The 16,757-nt window shown below is 37.0% G+C and overlaps 2 protein-coding genes across 2 annotated transcripts in view; one reads left to right on the plus strand and one right to left on the minus strand.

Moving 5' to 3' along the window:
* Positions 1-2,546: 2,546 nt before the first annotated feature.
* Positions 2,547-8,153, plus strand: si:ch211-155e24.3 (uncharacterized protein LOC100150696 homolog). Its single transcript, XM_054623433.1, has 4 exons — positions 2,547-2,869; positions 4,281-4,390; positions 5,065-5,155; positions 6,149-8,153. The coding sequence occupies exons 1-4, from the start codon at positions 2,656-2,658 to the stop codon at positions 7,117-7,119; spliced, it is 1,386 nt and encodes a 461-aa protein (XP_054479408.1). The 5' UTR covers positions 2,547-2,655; the 3' UTR covers positions 7,120-8,153.
* A 571-nt stretch (positions 8,154-8,724) lies between these two features.
* Positions 8,725-16,757, minus strand: part of tesk2 (testis associated actin remodelling kinase 2) — a 32,699-nt gene continuing 24,666 nt past the window's right edge. Inside the window, exons 10-13 of the mRNA XM_054623430.1 lie at positions 16,287-16,373; positions 14,424-14,556; positions 12,061-12,594; positions 8,725-11,362 (exon numbers count right to left, since the gene is read on the minus strand). Coding sequence (XP_054479405.1) covers positions 11,034-11,362; positions 12,061-12,594; positions 14,424-14,556; positions 16,287-16,373 — 1,083 coding nt within the window. The 3' untranslated portion in view covers positions 8,725-11,033. The remainder of the gene's footprint in view (positions 11,363-12,060; positions 12,595-14,423; positions 14,557-16,286; positions 16,374-16,757) is intronic.

A 16,757-nucleotide genomic window follows, 5' to 3' on the forward strand; every position in this document is an offset into this window, starting at 1 on the left:
TTTAGTGTATTTGTACAATGCATCTATTTCCCTTTATGTGCCGTGTTTGTCTCCATGCAGACTGAGCTCCATGTGTGCTGGTTAACAAAACAGTCTGAAATGGAGAGTAAGTGTACGTATAGGACAAATTCAATTCAATTCAGCCCATTTCCTTTGACTGTGTCACATCAATGCTACATGACAATACAAAGCCCTGCAAACTTAAGCGACACACAGAGCCCTGTGAGTACTGTAGAAGTACGACAAAGTACGACAAAGGCTCAGAAAGTACTGGTACAATCGCCACAAATGATTGCTACAAATTACTATAAAGAATAACCATCCTGCAAACCCAGAAATCATGCCCCAAAAGAAACTAAAATTACCACAAATAAATCACAAATTGGCACAAAGGACTAACAAACAGTATCACATAGTACAGCAATCACTAAATTGTACTAGAAACAACCACAAAGCATATCCCAAGTACATCAAAATGCCAAATTAGTACATAGAACCACAGAGAATACCAATCGGCTTGGCCAAAACTATCAAGAGTTACGACAGCGTACTTCTAAGGAACGCAAGAATGGTCAGTGTTGAAATATTCAAAACTACTAAAATAACCACAGACTACAACAAATTACTACAAATAATTACAGAATAAAGTGAATGTACTCCATTAAAAGTAAATGTTGTGTATTTAAAACATTTGTATTAGCAACAAAATGTACTTTTACTTTTTACTGTATGAGTGGTTGTTATGTAGTGGAGTGGAAATATAAAGCATCATAGAATGTAAAGCACCTCAAAATTGTGTTGAAAAATATAAATATATTTTATAGACATTCAGTAAGAATTAAATACCTGGATATAACTTTGGTATTAGGATACTATATATTTTGCAACATTGCCTGGAATTGAATGATAATAATATATTACAACATATGTAGTTTTTCTAATAGTCGGTGATACTATAGTACTCTGTGGCTCTGTGTGGTAGTTTGTGGCGGTACCAGTTGCCCGGGCCTTTCCTTGATAGAGGTCATGAATCTAACTCCTTCATTAAATGTTTGGAAATGGTCACAAATGGCTCTATAAAACATTTACCAATGTTTTATAGAGCCATTATAAGACATTCATAAGAACAATATTTATATTACCAGGTTGTGAAAAATCCCTTTGGCTGGTGTTTATACTTTCTATAGATATATATATATAATAATGCAGATGTTAAAACATGCTTGTGGGTTTCACATTTTCTAATATCTCCTCAAGGCAAGATGCTAATAAATGGCTTTTGGTCCAAATTCTCCAGAGCTAGTGTGCACTTTTTTGCGCTATTAATGGCTTATCACTGATGTAAACACAATTAGCTAATGAGTTATTAGCCTCGAATTGCACCATATAAACACTGAATGTCTATTTCTCTCTGACACACACAGAAAAAATGTAATATTGGCATTATGCTCATGACCTTGATGAGATCTTTAGCTTAACATAAGTTTATTAATACATACTCTCATCATACTTGTGTGTGTACAGTACCAGTCAAAAGTTTGGACACACCTTCTCATTCAATGGTTTTTCTTTATTTTAATTTTTCCAAACTTTTGACTGGTACTGTACATGTATATATATATATATATATATATATATATATATATATATATATATATATATATATATATATATATATGTATATATATACTATGACTATATCATGATATATTTACATATAGTATATATACATATATATATACTATATGTAAATACATATATATATATATATATATATATATATATATATATAAATATATATATATATATATATATATATATATATATATATATATATATATATATATATATATACATGTACAGTACCAGTCAAAAGTTTGGACACACCTTCTCATTCAATGGTTTTTCTTTATTTTTATTTTTTTCTACATTGCAGATTAATATTGAAGACATCCAAACTATGAAGGAACACATATGGAATTATGTGGTAAACAAACAAATGCTCAACAAACAAGAATATGTTTTATATTTTAGATTCTTCAAAGTAGTTGAATGAGAAGGTGTGTCCAAACTTTTGACTGGTACTGTAGCTCCTAAAAACATGAAAAACTTTTTTTAATTTATGATTTTTTTTTAAAGGTTATTATTGGTGTTTCTTAAAAAGAAAACAAACTTTTTTAACTTTTCAATTGTCTTTCATCACCTGGATAATGTGGAGTGCGGCTGTATTCGAATATTTACGGTAATACAACAAGTGACGCTGCTATGGTGACCTCGTTGTATCTCACAGAACGTCCCTCGGTGGCGGATATAACCTTGAACTAACTAAACTGTAAATGTTAATAAAATACGTTCACATTTCTCGACTTGTGTTGATTTTATATAACCGAATCCGTTGAGGAATGTTAGTTTAAAACAGTCATTATTATGTTTTCAGGTTTGACACCGCCCGTGCGAAAAGCGCGGTAACAAAAACCGAGCGCCCCTGTCCCCTCAAAACCACCTCCGGAAGAAATAAACAGCAAAAGTGCACAACACAAGCATCCACTCCTCCTTCCAGACATTTGTGTGCATCCTCCCTGCACCTGATATATACAGGTGAATATATATATATTTATTTGCATTTCTAATAACAAGCAGAAGTCCTTGTGGAGCATGCAGAACAGCGGCTTCCAGAGCCAGCTGCTGTCCGTCATGGAGGTCCTGGCCAAGGCGGCCGTGGCGGAGATCCACCGGAGCGTGGATGACAGCTGCGCGGTGCTCCGGCTGGAGGTGAGCCAGAGCCGGCGGGACATCGAGCTGCTGCGGAGGAAGTGTGAGGCGATGGAGGCAGAGCTGAGGAGGAGCCGGAGGAGAGCCAGGAGGAGAGGTAGAGCTGCAAGGTCCTGGTGTTAAATCATCTGTAGCTTCTGCTTCTGTGATGTGGGTTTAGTTCAGGTTATTTGCACAATTGAAAAATGTAAAAAACAATTGATAAATTATATTAAAGTGCAGGAAGAGATTTGAAGCCTCCACTTATATAATATTTTAAAAAAAAATGAAAAAGCATTTTTACAAGATATGATTTATAATAACACATTATAAACAACAAGAAAACAAAGAAAAAGCCTCCACCTGTGAATATTTAAAAAAAAGAAAACAAAGAAAAAGCCTTGAAAAAAAAATATTGCATTTTTACAAGATGTGATTTATAATAACACATAATAAACAACAAGAAAACAAAGAAAAAGCCTCCACCTAATATTTAAAAAAAAATCACAATACTATAACGAATACAAAAATAATATACATATGGTATGAAATATTGTTGAAAAAGCATGTTTTATAAGATATGATTTATAATAATACATTATAATAAACAAGAAAACAAAGAAAAGTCCACAAATACAAAAAGAATATACAGTACCAGTCAAAAGTTTGGACCACCTTCTCATTCAATGGTTTTTCTTGATTTTACTGGAAAAGAGCTGAGGAGGAGCAGGAGGAATAGGTAGAGCTGCAAGGTATGGTGTTAAATCATCTGTAGATGTGGGTTTACAAATTTGCAAATAAAAATATAAAAAACAATTGATGAATGATATTAAAGTAATAATATTTTTTTACTATAATATTGTTGAAAAAAGAAAAAGCCTCCACCTAATATTTAAAAAAATCATGTTTTATTGTTGAAAAAGCATTTTTACAAGATTTTATAAAGATATGATTTATAATAATACATTATAATAAACAAGAAAACAAAGAAAAAGCCTCCACCTAATATTTAAAAAAAAATCACAATACTATAACGAATACAAAAAACGAAAATACATGTGGTATGAAATATTGTTGAAAAAGCATGTTTTATAAGATATGATTTATAATAACACATTATAAACAACAAGAAAACAAAGAAAAAGCCTCCAACTAATATTTAAAAAAAAATCACATTACTATAACGAATACAAAAAAAAAATAATATACATATACAAAAAAAATATGAAATATTGTTGAAAAAGCATGTTTTATAAGATATGATTTATAATAACACATTATAAACCACAAGAAAACAAAGAAAAAGCCTCCACCTAATATTTCTTTAAAAATCACATTACTATAACGAATACAAAAAGAAAATACATGTGGTATGAAATATTGTTGAAAAAGCATTTTTACAAGATGTGATTTATAATAACAATACATTATAAACAACAAGAAAACAAATTCCTACACAAAAGTAATGCTACAAGTCCCTGTGAATGCAACAGCTACAGATTGTGTTTTTTTCTGTTCCTCTTCTTCAGTGTTTTATCCTCCTGCAGCCGAGAGGTTCTCCCCTTTAGTCAAAGTAGTGCTGCACAGAGAGAGACAGAGCACAGGCTGGGACGCTGAGGCTCAAGATCAACCCCAGCAGGTATGAATACTTCAAAATATTACTTTTTAATGTTAATTCATCTGCTTTTATAATAATCAATTGATAATTCGGTCTATTTAATGCAAGGAAATAATGAAAAATGCTCGCCACACTTTCCCAGAGCCCAATGTTAGGTCTTTATATTGCTTGTTTTGTCTGCTCAACAGTACAACACACTAGTATATTCAATTTGACAGATAAAAGCAACACATCCTCACATTTGATAAGCTAGATCCATGGCTGTAACAATTAATGTTTTACATTTTGACTTGGTAAATGACAATTAATTGATAAAAAGTGTTATTTTATGTCTGATTCAAATTGTTAACCCCATTCAAAGGAGACAACTTATCAGGTTTTGGAGGTCAAATAGAGTACAGTTGGTCATCCTATTAAAGTAAAATAAAATTGGTAAACATTAAACAAAATATATGCCAATTTAGTGCAGTTACATTTTAAGTTTAATTATGTCTGAATAAATGTATGTATGTATATATATTAAAACGTAAATGTAAACTCAACGTAGATGGGTTATTCCTTTACTTGTGCAGCGTGTTGTTTATCTGTTGTGAGTATTCACCTGTGTGTGTATCTGTGTGTGTGTGTTTGTGAATGTGTGTGTGAGGCAGTGGATCTCCCCTGTGTGAGTATTAATATTGAGCCCTGTGTTGCAGTGTGCCGACGTGGAGCCGGCTAACGAAGCTGAACACATACTGATCAAAGAGGAGTGTGAAGAGGAGACGAACGACTCGGAGGACAAACTGAGTGAGTTCAATCACAAACATCAGACACTTCCTCCGCTCATCACGTGATCGGTGTAAAAAGCTTTTTAAAGATTGTTGTAGCAGCGTGTATAATACACAGAACATGTGACTTAAAAAACACACATTTCTTAGCTCATTTGAAAGTGTTAATAATGTTTCAGAGTAGAGAATAGAGCTTAGGAGAGTTTAGACTCAGTAAAACCCTCAATATTAGTATTAAACCATTTATATTCACACAGAATAATCACCATTGCTATGACTGATTTTGTGTAGGTAACAATTATAGCTACTGTTACCCATGACGAGCTACACATGCGGCGCTTTCAGTCAGCCAATCAAAAAATAAACTAATTGCAGCCTTGATGTGCGACTTTTAACGTGCGTCATTAACCATTAACCATGACTCAAAATATATTGGGGGCAGCGTATGATTAAACAGGAAGCGAATTCAGGTCCGCAGGTTGTGCTTTAATCATAGAAACAGATTGAGTGTTACTTCCATAACTCTCAGATTGAATGAGAACATCTATCCATATCTATACATACATTTTTATATCAACATTGTACGGTTATTCAGACTTCTTTGATTAGACAATACTGTTGTTTCTGGTGAGGTTAAAGGCACATGTATTGCTATTTCTCTCTACATATCTGTGTTTAGTGTGTGTTGTGATGTGCCTGTCATGAAGAAAGTGGGTTTGAGTGCAGTTCAGGTTCTGGTCCAGTTGCTTTTGTTTTACAGTATTTTTTTTTTTACTGATTCCAGTATTGAATTTGATTTTTGAAAGGGAATCCTAGAACTAATGTTACATCTAAGAACTAGTAAAGAATTACATTAAGAGAACTAAATTGCTGTGCTGTATAAATGTTTTACACATGGCTCTTTGGTAATAAAAACAGGGGTGATATCATAAGATTTGATAAGAGATTTATTTGACTTAGAGCTTTAAAACCTCCACTTTAAGACGATGTGTGGTTCCTGTGCTTTCTTTAGTCTCTGGAGCCGAGCAGCAGCCGCGTTTCGACGCCTCACAACCGGCCCAGACTGACAGCTTCGTAGAGCGTTACCACTCTGCTGAGAACCCAGCCGACCCTGGATCTCTGGTTTCCCCCGCAGACGTCTACGACACTTTCCCAGAGCAGCAGCTGGACGGACACCGAAGCGAGGCAGAGCTCGTGGTGAAACACGAGAACGAGGAAGAGCCCGACGAGAATGCAGCTCCTCTCGATCCAACCCACAGGTTTGAGACGGAGGAAGTCGACCGTCAGCTGTGGCCGTCCGACCCGTGCGGAGACGCCGTTGATCCGAGCTTCTCGGGCGCCGAGCATCAGTTTGAGCCGATTCCCTTTGTGTTCCCGTCACAGAGTGGGATGCATTTGGAGGACACGGTGCCTCAAATTCACTCGGTGGGGAAATCACATTCAGTCCTGGTGAGTGCAGCACGCGTGAAGAGAAGAGCCAGAGCGTTGGGATGTAGGAGATCGCAACCAGAGGAAGGACACAGTGCGTTGTCTCAGATTAACACCATGGATCAGTGCTTGATTCCTCAACAATCACAGAATCAAGTGAGGAGCCAACACGAGGATTTGACGCCGCCAAACCAAGCAGCATCTTCTTTCTGCATGAACAACCGAAGCAGCAGCAGCGGCGGCGGCGTTGGCGGCTTCGGCCTGGCGAGGAGGATGAGGACGCCCTGGAGGTCGGGCATCGGCGAGAAGAGGTTCAGCTGCACGTACTGCGACAAAAGCTTCGTGAGGTTCAGTCAGCTCAAGGAGCACCTGAGGAGCCACACGGGGGAGAAACCGTTCAGCTGCCTGCAGTGCGGCCGGAGCTTCACCAAACAGTGCAACCTCATCCGACACGCGGTGGTCCACAGCGGAGAGAAACCCTACGAGTGCTCGCTGTGCGGGAAGTGCTTCACGCAGCGCTCCAGCCTGAAGTCGCACCAGAAAACAGCACACTGAGTTCACAGGGGTTTATTTTATACATCGGATTGATAAGTTAGTTTTTGGATGTAATTTTGTTGTAGTGTTTTTATTATATTATTATAGTATTTAATACAATTTTGATAAAAATGAGACTGGAATGGTAATACTGTATCATCATATAGCTTTAATGTGGTTTCAAGTTCAACTACATGTATGTATATTTTGAATTTTAGGTTTTTTTGTAGTATTTTTCCTTTAGTGGCTCTAGGCAGACACTAGTTGCCATTGTTTTCGGTCAATACAGTCAATAACTGACAAAAATGTCTGTAGAGAATTGAATTGACTGCCTGAAACTGGAGGGGAAAGACACTAAACTTTCTAAAGACAGTAAATGGTCAGAACATCCGATCCGACCTGGTATGGCCCTTTAAATGTGTAACTTCCTGTCTTGAAATTGCTCCATTTGTTTAGATGAGTTAAAGAAACACCTTTGCTTCTTTTGTGATATCAGCACTGTTAATGTTTTTATTTCCCAAAAATATTTATTGTATATTAATATCTTTTTAAAAGCACAAAAAGTCCCATTATATTGTTATATATATATATAATGGTTTTTTTTACATGTTGTTTAATTGTTGTGACATACAGTGATGGACATTAGGAGAGTTCTCCACTCAGATAGAAATATGAAGGATACACTAATTAAAATATTTTAAGAATAAGGATGTCAGGTGTTCTGCTGGTCCAACATTTCACCAAACTCTAAATTCTGTCAGATTTATTGGTGCTAGAGGTGAACTATGGAAGACAGGACCAAATATTAGTATGGATATGATTTGTTGGGTCATTTTTATGTAAGACATTGTAGGTGAAGTCTGCATTAGTCCGTCTGTTTCTTTATCATTTCACTGCAGTTTGGTTTTAAGCAAAGCTTTGTGGGAAAAGTCTGCACTATATTAGCTCTTAATGATCATGTCAGTCTCAAAAAACTTTGTTAATGAGCAAAAGTGATGCTGAGCTTGTACACAGTTCGGGCCTCTAATGTTTGATCATTAAAGTCATTGCTTGATTTTTACCATGTCAAACCAAAAATGTATATTTTTGTTTTCAGATTTATAAAATATCAATGTTGTTTACCCCTTGTCCCATTTTCATACTTAATAACATGAAAAACATATAGTTATAAATACAAAATAAGCAAGGAGATATGACTTTTTTTAGGATATTCGCAACTTGAAAAATTACTTAGAAAAATGTTTTTTATTCTGAAGCAGATTCATCGAGATCCTTTTTTGTGATCATCTTTCAGGAAAACGGATGCTTAGCTCTGAGACATGAGAGAGAAACAAACTGGGTTAGATTTGTCTGAGTGAACCCGTCTAGAATATGTTATTGCAACCTACCTGTGGAAACCGGAGAGCTGAGACTCTACTGTGACACTTCAACAGGATGTGGAGGGTGGACCTTTTGACACCAACTGCCCACATGAACTTGCAAATCAAATCTGAAAGTAAACGTTTTCACACTCATTTAAAAAAAATGTGACTTCAACATTTTAAATCCATGGCTGTCTGAGCTTTTAGTGAAAAGAAAAGAAGACAAACACAAGAAAAAACACGGAGAAGGTTCGTTATTAGATCAGCAAAAACATCTCAGTCTGTATTCATCAAGGCAGGTAACAAACTTTATATACAAAAGGTAAGACATTAAAAATATTTTTTCTCATAAATATCAAATTAGATCCTTTATACTGTAAAACGATGTCATAAAAGTTACATTGGTTGCATAGAAAAGTAGTGATGGGTAGTTCAGAGGAGAAGTGCATTTTTAAGTTCCAACTGAAGCGACTGGACTGAGATCAGCAGAGACAAGACTAACGTGGTTCATCAAATATAAATCTGATTTTATAACAGTCATTTTGTAAAAAGAAGAGGAAATGTCTCTATTTCATATATTCATTGGAGTGTGAAAATAAAAGAAGAAAATGTCATCAGAAGACAAGTTGAAGTAAATGTTAGCTCATGAGGGAGGGAGCGTGTCAGAGTATCCTGCTGTGAGACAATTAGCTTCTGTTTGGGGATGTGATATTAATTAAATATTAAATTTAAGTAAAATCCTTAAAAAAAAAAAGTTGTAAAACATCTTTTCAGGGGAAAAAATGAAGGAAAATTAACATTTATTTAGTGCTGATAATTTTCGATAGAACAAACCTTCTTATATGTTTTCAGAAAATGCTCAGCTCAGCTCAGCTCTCTGTCTGGTTTGGATACTTTCCTCACAACAGAGTGGAAAACTCAACATCCGACACTCGGGCACATCTGAATGGAAAGAACTGGAAAGACCAGGTCGTGCCGTTTCCCTCCAATCTAAATATTATTCATCCAACATAAGCTGTATTCTGTAAGTAAAATGATTCTATTAACCAAAGTCTCTCTTGAGTTTATAGGTTCACTGTTTTTTCTTTAGGATGCTAGGGTTCTTTTTGTTTCGGTTTGACTTTAAAGCAAGACTACAACTGCAGCTACTGTGGCCATAGGTGGTTATTTCTGAGGATTTTTTGAAGACAGTTGCTTTAATGTAGACATTCTTCAGGGTGAATGTGCATTCTTGCCCCTTGGAGACTGTATTTGTGACACAAACTGTGAGTTGCACTTCACAGTGAGTCGACAAAATGACTCAGTAATGTCGGTTACACAACAATATCTAAAGTTCGCTAATATTTGCCACCATAAGCTACTGTTCATATCACCAGACCAAGTAAGACTTTAGGGGCTAAATCCCTGAGTGTATTGAAGTGAGAAATATTGAGTTATTTAGTCTTTCAAAAGTTACATAGTCTTGCTTTAAACTTTCCTTTTTCACTTATATTTTGCTTTATTTTCATTGTGTGGTAACAGAGTTGCAAGAGGAGATTGTTTTGAGAACGGGTGGTGTGTTCAAGTAAACTCTGACATCTGAGTTTTGAAAGTCGGCCTTCGAGCAGCAACTTTAAAATGCAAAAGAATCTTTGAAAAGGACTTTCTATCCGTTTGCCTACAGCTGGTGTTCTGGATTTAATGCTCTGACAACACTGCTTGTGAATGCTTTTAGTTTTACAGATTTGAAGTGACCTGATCAAACAAAAACACCACTATGTCAACGAGTGGCTAGTTGAAATCCTGAACCGAAAACCATCTCCTCTCTAAATTCACTATTTCTGTTAGTTCCCTGTGAATCATTCAGAGGAGACTTGGTGTAAAATATAGAAACATCTGTCTCATGAGTGTTGTTTTTCAGGCACTCACATTTTCTCGTCTGAATATCAGCGTCTCATAAATCTGAAATGTATGGGAATTTTTTTGATTTCATATAAACATTTGTCAAACTAAAGAACACAGAGGGAAAGTATCAAAACACAAGCTTTGATTTTAAACACTCACACATACACAACACAAGGGATCTTCATACACAAGACGCATTAACATAGGAAACCTTTAAAAGAAAAAGAAATCTACATCATCTCACAATATTAAATATAAACAACATCTTCCAAAAAAATAATCTCTATGCCGAGTGTCCACTGTGTCGATAAAAGCTGTTGTTTTTTTTGTGCTAAATGGAGTCTTGCCCGGTCTCACCTGGGTATGACACTTTGTTAAGTAGTTATTTATCTCCATCAGGTGTGCTTGATTTATTATTTATCAACATGTGATACATTCACTTGATAGAGAAATCAAGTGCTTTTTCCTTTTTATGTATTTTTTTTTTTCCAAAATCTTTGAAATGTGCCAGGTCCATCAGTCACCAGGCTCCATCACGAGGCTCAAGTCCCCTTTTCTTGGATCCAAATCCACCACATCCTCCCCACTAGTGTGTGTGTGTGTGTGTGTGTGTGTGTGTGTGTGTGTGTGTGTGTGTGTGTGTGTGTGTGTGTGTGTGTGTGTGTGTGTGTGTGTAGATTTACATGTGTGTTACATGGGGGAGGGGTCTGTCGCTGTCTCTCGTTCCTCCTCTTCCTCCAGGATGCTGGAGCAGTCCATCGCCTCTCCACTGTTTCTCAGAATGCTGGGGACCATCGGAGAGCAGCTCTCCCCAAACTCCTCCTCCTCTTCTTCCTCCTCCTCCTCCTCCTCCTCCTTGTCCTCATTCCTCCCCTCCACCTCTCCGTCCTCTTCCCCTCCTTGCTGCCTGCAGTAAGGTGGGATTTCAACCACAACGTATTTCTTCGCCCAGACGCTCATCGCTGCCTTCTGCCGGGCGTCGTTTCCCACCAGGACTGCGTCAGACCTGGAGTTAGTTGCTGAGAGGAAAACAGAAAACAGAAAACAGGGAAACAGTGAAGAAACAAAGGGGACGATTATTACCTGATTTGGTGATCAAATTGAAAAAATCTTAACTGTAGCTTAATTTCTGCAACTCCTTGCAGCACCTTTAAAAAATAATTATTTATAAAAGAAAAAGAAAATAATGTGGAAATATAAAGAGAAAAAAATGAAATAATAAAGAAGTACATTTTAAATATTTGTGAAAAATATAAAGAGAAAAACATAAAAGTGGAAACATAAAGATTTTTTATTTTATTTTTTATAACTATTTGTATTTGTTTATTTCATTTAATTATCTATTTGTATCCCTTTATTACTCCTTATTCTTCTAAAACTTGATTTAAAGAAAATGATTCGTTTTATTATTTTGTTATTTGTCTTTATATTTCCACATTAATTTATAATTTTATTTATGGACATTTTTGAATATACTTATATATTATTACACCATAGATTCTAATTGTATTTATTTCACTTTATTTACATATAAGCATTTTGTTTATTTACCTATTTATTCTTTTATTTATTCCTCTATATATTTCCACATTTCATTTCTTATTCTTTTATAGATGTATTCTTTTGTATGGCTCTATGATGGACATTATCAAAATCAGGAGCGTTCCAGTAGTTTAATATCAAAAAATGCTAAAAGGACATCTCACAGAAAACTCACCTATCAGCGTAGTGGACAGCAGGCTGGAGTTACAGGTAACAGAACCGTTGTAATTGGTGCTGACATCAGCAGCGAGCTGGAAGACGTCGGAGCGGGGCAGCTGGGGGGACACGGGTAAAGAGTGACACTGTCTTCCTGGCAGCTGCCTCCAGTAGTAAGACGTCACCTGCTGGGACCCTCCAGGTCCATTAGAAGGCGGCTGGTTACTGAACACGCTCCCCGGAGGTGAGTGGAGGTCAAACACCAGCGAGAACACAGACTTGCTGGGCACATCGAAAAACTTAATCTTGCCCCCACACAGGTCCTCTCGGGCGGTGAACGGGTTGATCTTGCGGGCTTTAGAGGGTTTCTGAGCGATGGGAGGGTTGTAGTAAGGGTCCTGGACGTTGACTTTTCTTCCTGCTTTACATGAGAAGATGTCTGACTGGCTGCGGCTGAGCCAGATGTTTCGTCGGGGGCGAGGGGATTTCGGAGGGATTTTATCATCCTGGAAACCGAGAGGGTTCAGTCGCTTGAAGCCCTGGATCTTCTCCCCTTGAACCAGGAAACAGATGCATTTTGTGATACTTTTTGCGTAAAATTTACATACAACTATAAAATGTCATAGTCAAATTAAAGGTCAAAGGTGTATATTCCATTTTTGAAGAGAACTATATTATCATATCTTGTTACTAGTGTTCTGACAGTCAAATATATAATCTAATGTAACCACTAGGTGGCAATAGAGGCTAAATCATGAGGAGACTACAGAGACATGAGTTCCTTGAATCCTTGTTCTTCAATTGTTTCTAAACGCACTGGATGAGATCTTTTTTAAACAGAAATCTCCACTGAAGTGTAGCTGGATCTTAATATTCTTATAAACTTTAGTTACTGCAGCAGTGAAAAAAACATTAGGAAGAATTTGAGGATGACCCAAACAGGGATTTAAAAAAATCCCATGTCTTTAAAAAAGATGAAGTCTCAGTTTGCAGCGATTGATCATCTTCATCACATTATTAAGAAAGAGAATGTTCATATAGGAAAAAACTAGCAATTTCCCTAGATTGCAAAATTCAGTTATCCAGTTGAAACATATATTCAAATGAGCCATTCATGAAAACTTCTTCTATTTTAATCTCCTCTCAAATCTCATTTAGTGTTGCGCTTCTGTTAGGTTGTGTATCTCATTTACTCCAGGAAATATCTGAGAGAAGTGGTCACATGAGTCATATGGACCAAAACAAAAAATATTTGGCTAAAAAATTGTTACGCAGCAGAAATATTTCCTACTACGAGAGGGATTCTGCTTTAGAGGAAATTGTGATGTTATCAGGTAAACAGAGCGCCGGAGCTGGAAGGGGGGGGGAGAAATAAACGATGTACTCGAACCATTGTCAGGCAAGTGAGCACTGTCAGATCCGGGCCATGTTTTCCACATACAAGATACAATAACAAGATATATTTCTTATGCCAACAGGCCCAGACTGTGTTTCATAAACATTGTTAGATTGAATCAGACACCAGAAGTGTGGCTTCTATAAATCACTCCTGGGTCCTGTAAAGTCACATGTTCGTGCTCTCCTCCTTCAAGCAGTGAGGAAAAAGTAGCCGTTTGACTCGTCTAAACAAAAACATGACTCCTGGATGGTCAGACATGCAGGCGGCGATACGCTGGACCAAATTAGAAGTGAATCCTGGGCCTGCGTGGATCAAGTATCTCAAAATAGGCAATATATATTTCTCGGACCAGCTTTCCAGCTAAGTCATGGTGAAGTTTATATTATCAGCAACCAAAGACCTCTTTGAAGTGTGATACAGTTAAATGTTGGAACAGATTTTACTGGATTGCTTAGAAGGGTGCAAAGAACAATGGATCCAGATGGAAAAAGGTTTTGTTTTTTTCCATCTGGTTTTTACTCTGCTGACAAGTTAATTGTCTGACTAAAAAGGAAGTCAAGTTTAAAATCTGGCTTGAACAAACTTGTGTGTTTTGGTGAGGAGGACAGTGTAAACAGTTTGCTTGTAACTGACTGAACAAACATGGAATCAACAGCAGGCTTTACAAAAGGAGCTGGTTTCAGGAGAGGAGAGACGTTTCTGTGAGGCTCCACACCGACAGGAAGACAAGTGAAATATTGATTAGCTGACAGTCTGACTAGATAAGAGGACGAGTTCAGCCTGGAGGTGAAAGGCTGGGGAGGCCAGGAGGAGGATATAAAATAGGTTTCTGTTTCCTTCCTTGGGTTACAGGATGATACTTTCACAGGAATTTGCAAGTGTCTTGTAAACAAAAAGGATGTGACTTTTATTGACTGTAAAGCTAAAGCTGATAGACGGATCACAGCGTCACAGGGTGAGATGTCATCCGGCCTTAATGTTACCTTTGGTCTTCTTGTCGTTGTCCCCGCTGAGGGGGTCGCACTGGTGCTCCATCTCTTCAACTTTAAGGCCTGCGATAAGATCCTCAAGGTGCCGGACGATGTCTGGGAAGGAAGGACGGAGTTTAGGGTCCATCTAAGGGGAAGAAAAAACATAAGAGATATGGAGATGGATGAGATAAATATACAGTAACAGGGTGCAGAAGAAGGGATTGATTGAACTCATCAGATTATTATCAGGGAAGAGCAAAACATACACCAACAAGCTCACTTTCCATTTAAAAAAGAACTACATGTATATTACAATATTATTTATGCAACATTAGAAAGTGGTTTTCCAAGAAATCTACGATATATTTTATTGGCACTTTACTTGAAAACATTCAGTTTCTCAGCATAAAGTGGTACAAAAGAAAGCGCCTTAAAGTTACTACAAGGAACTTTTAACTGGTTACATGTGTGTTACATGAAAAAGTCTCAATTTAATATTGTTGCCTCTATATGACCTCGATAAGTAAATGAGACCATCAGTGAGCATATTAGCTATTTCTATATAGTTTTCAATAGGTCCAATCCCAAGCCAAAAGCAGAACTTCACCCTTTTTGCCACATTGCTGGGCCCGTGAGCAGCAGACAACTCCATACAAAGGGTAGAAATCAATGTTTCTAGACTGCCTTATCTGAGTTATGTTCCTATTAGATTCATTTAATGTCTCTTTTATTTAATATATTTATTTTATCTTTGAGGAAAGAGAGGCACAGGAGAACCAGAACCAGGACTGAGCAGGTCAGACTGTCAGACTGCCGCAGTAAAATGAGAGGTTTTCTAAAGGGACTCTATAACACCATCGCTTTTGTCCACAGGGAAGACAAAACGAACACAAGGGAAAGTTCCTTTAACATGTCAAGATGTTACAGCAAGCGTCTTTATTGTAAATATTTAAAAGTGAGGAAAATGCAAAGAAGGGTAATGGACTAATGTTGAAGATAAAAAAAGGAGGAAGAAAAACAAAATTGGCAGGAATAAGAGGAAGTACATGACTGTTTGGAACGGGAACAGAAATATGAACGAGACTACTGCTGGGAGAAATAAAGAACTGATGAAAAAACAAGACGGGGACAAACGTTTGGCTGAAGATGAAGACAAACAGCTGATTAATTAATTAGGAAAATGAATTAATTACACTGGGGATGCTCTGGATAAAAAAAGACTTGGGTGGAGGATAAAGGAGAAAAGGATGATAAAAGCGAGACAACAGACAAAGATGAGGAGAGATGGAGGGAGCCAATACAAGATCAATCAGCAGGGTGCTCCAAATCTTTAAAGCCGTCATCCTCTGTGGTTTGTAATTAAAAAAAATCACCATTCCTGTCCAGAGATAATGATAATGATGTGAGCAAAACCAAACTCTGTTGAAAAAAACCACATCTGTTTTGGCTGATTAACTTAATGCTCCTCTTCATCTCAGTTGTTAATTCATTTTAAAAGCAAATAAATGTATGAATATAGAGAAAAGCTGAGTCTGCCAAGCAACTGATCCAGCTTTTAGTGAACAGAAGACCCCCGGAGAGTGAGCTAAATCAGATTTCCCAGATAATCAGATTGTCCCTCTATTTCTGAACAACTGAACTACTTAAGAAATTGGAAATAAAACAGTGGAAATCCCAAGAAATAACAACCAAGACAAGACATTTTGGAAATGTTTTTTCTCCCAACACAGAGATAAGAGATGTTATAGAGCAGATACATGTTTGCCGGTTGCTTTTCGGGTCTATTACAAGTAGACAGGGTTTGTTACAATACTGAAATGTCTTAATTGAGGGAGACTGGGACGGATTGATTGGACAAGAGGATGTTGGACTCACATTGCAGCAGTTGAAGGCCAGCTGGAGGAAGTCATGCGGACAGTCTCCAACCATGTGCTGGAACGTGTGATAGTCCAGGCCGAAGTTCTGCTCGGGAGGGAGAGAAGACGGAGCGACAGAGAGATTTATTAAACAGGAAACGTGTATTTACCGTCCTGAAAGTGGTATAAAGACAAAGATAGACAGAGCTTCATCAGATGTTTGACAGACTGCAGCTCTTCCGCCAAAACCAGCTTCATGTCAAGCTAATCCCTCTGACACGGTCCTGCTGACTGCCAAGTTTGCATTTTGGCTCTGACAATTTAAATAACACTGTGTGGAAAAAAAATGTCCCTGCAGGTTTCCAAAAGCTCAGTTTCATATTTTTGCAATATTTTGTAAAATACTTTCAATATACACATAAAAAAAACCCCAGCAAAAATAGCTGCAATTGACTTTAAATAAACCGCTGATTACCAATATCATTATTTG

Source organism: Anoplopoma fimbria, chromosome 3 (genome assembly GCF_027596085.1).
Source record: "Anoplopoma fimbria isolate UVic2021 breed Golden Eagle Sablefish chromosome 3, Afim_UVic_2022, whole genome shotgun sequence".
Taxonomy (NCBI): domain Eukaryota; kingdom Metazoa; phylum Chordata; class Actinopteri; order Perciformes; family Anoplopomatidae; genus Anoplopoma; species Anoplopoma fimbria.

Excerpts from the sequence above, each read along its gene's own strand:
- si:ch211-155e24.3 (XM_054623433.1), top strand. The coding sequence starts at position 2,656 with ATGCAGAACAGCGGCTTCCAGAGCCAGCTGCTGTCCGTCATGGAGGTC. Across the intron at positions 2,870-4,280 it reads GAGGAGAGCCAGGAGGAGAG|TGTTTTATCCTCCTGCAGCC; the intron begins GTAGAGCTGCAA and ends CCTCTTCTTCAG. Across the intron at positions 5,156-6,148 it reads CGACTCGGAGGACAAACTGA|TCTCTGGAGCCGAGCAGCAG; the intron begins GTGAGTTCAATC and ends TGCTTTCTTTAG.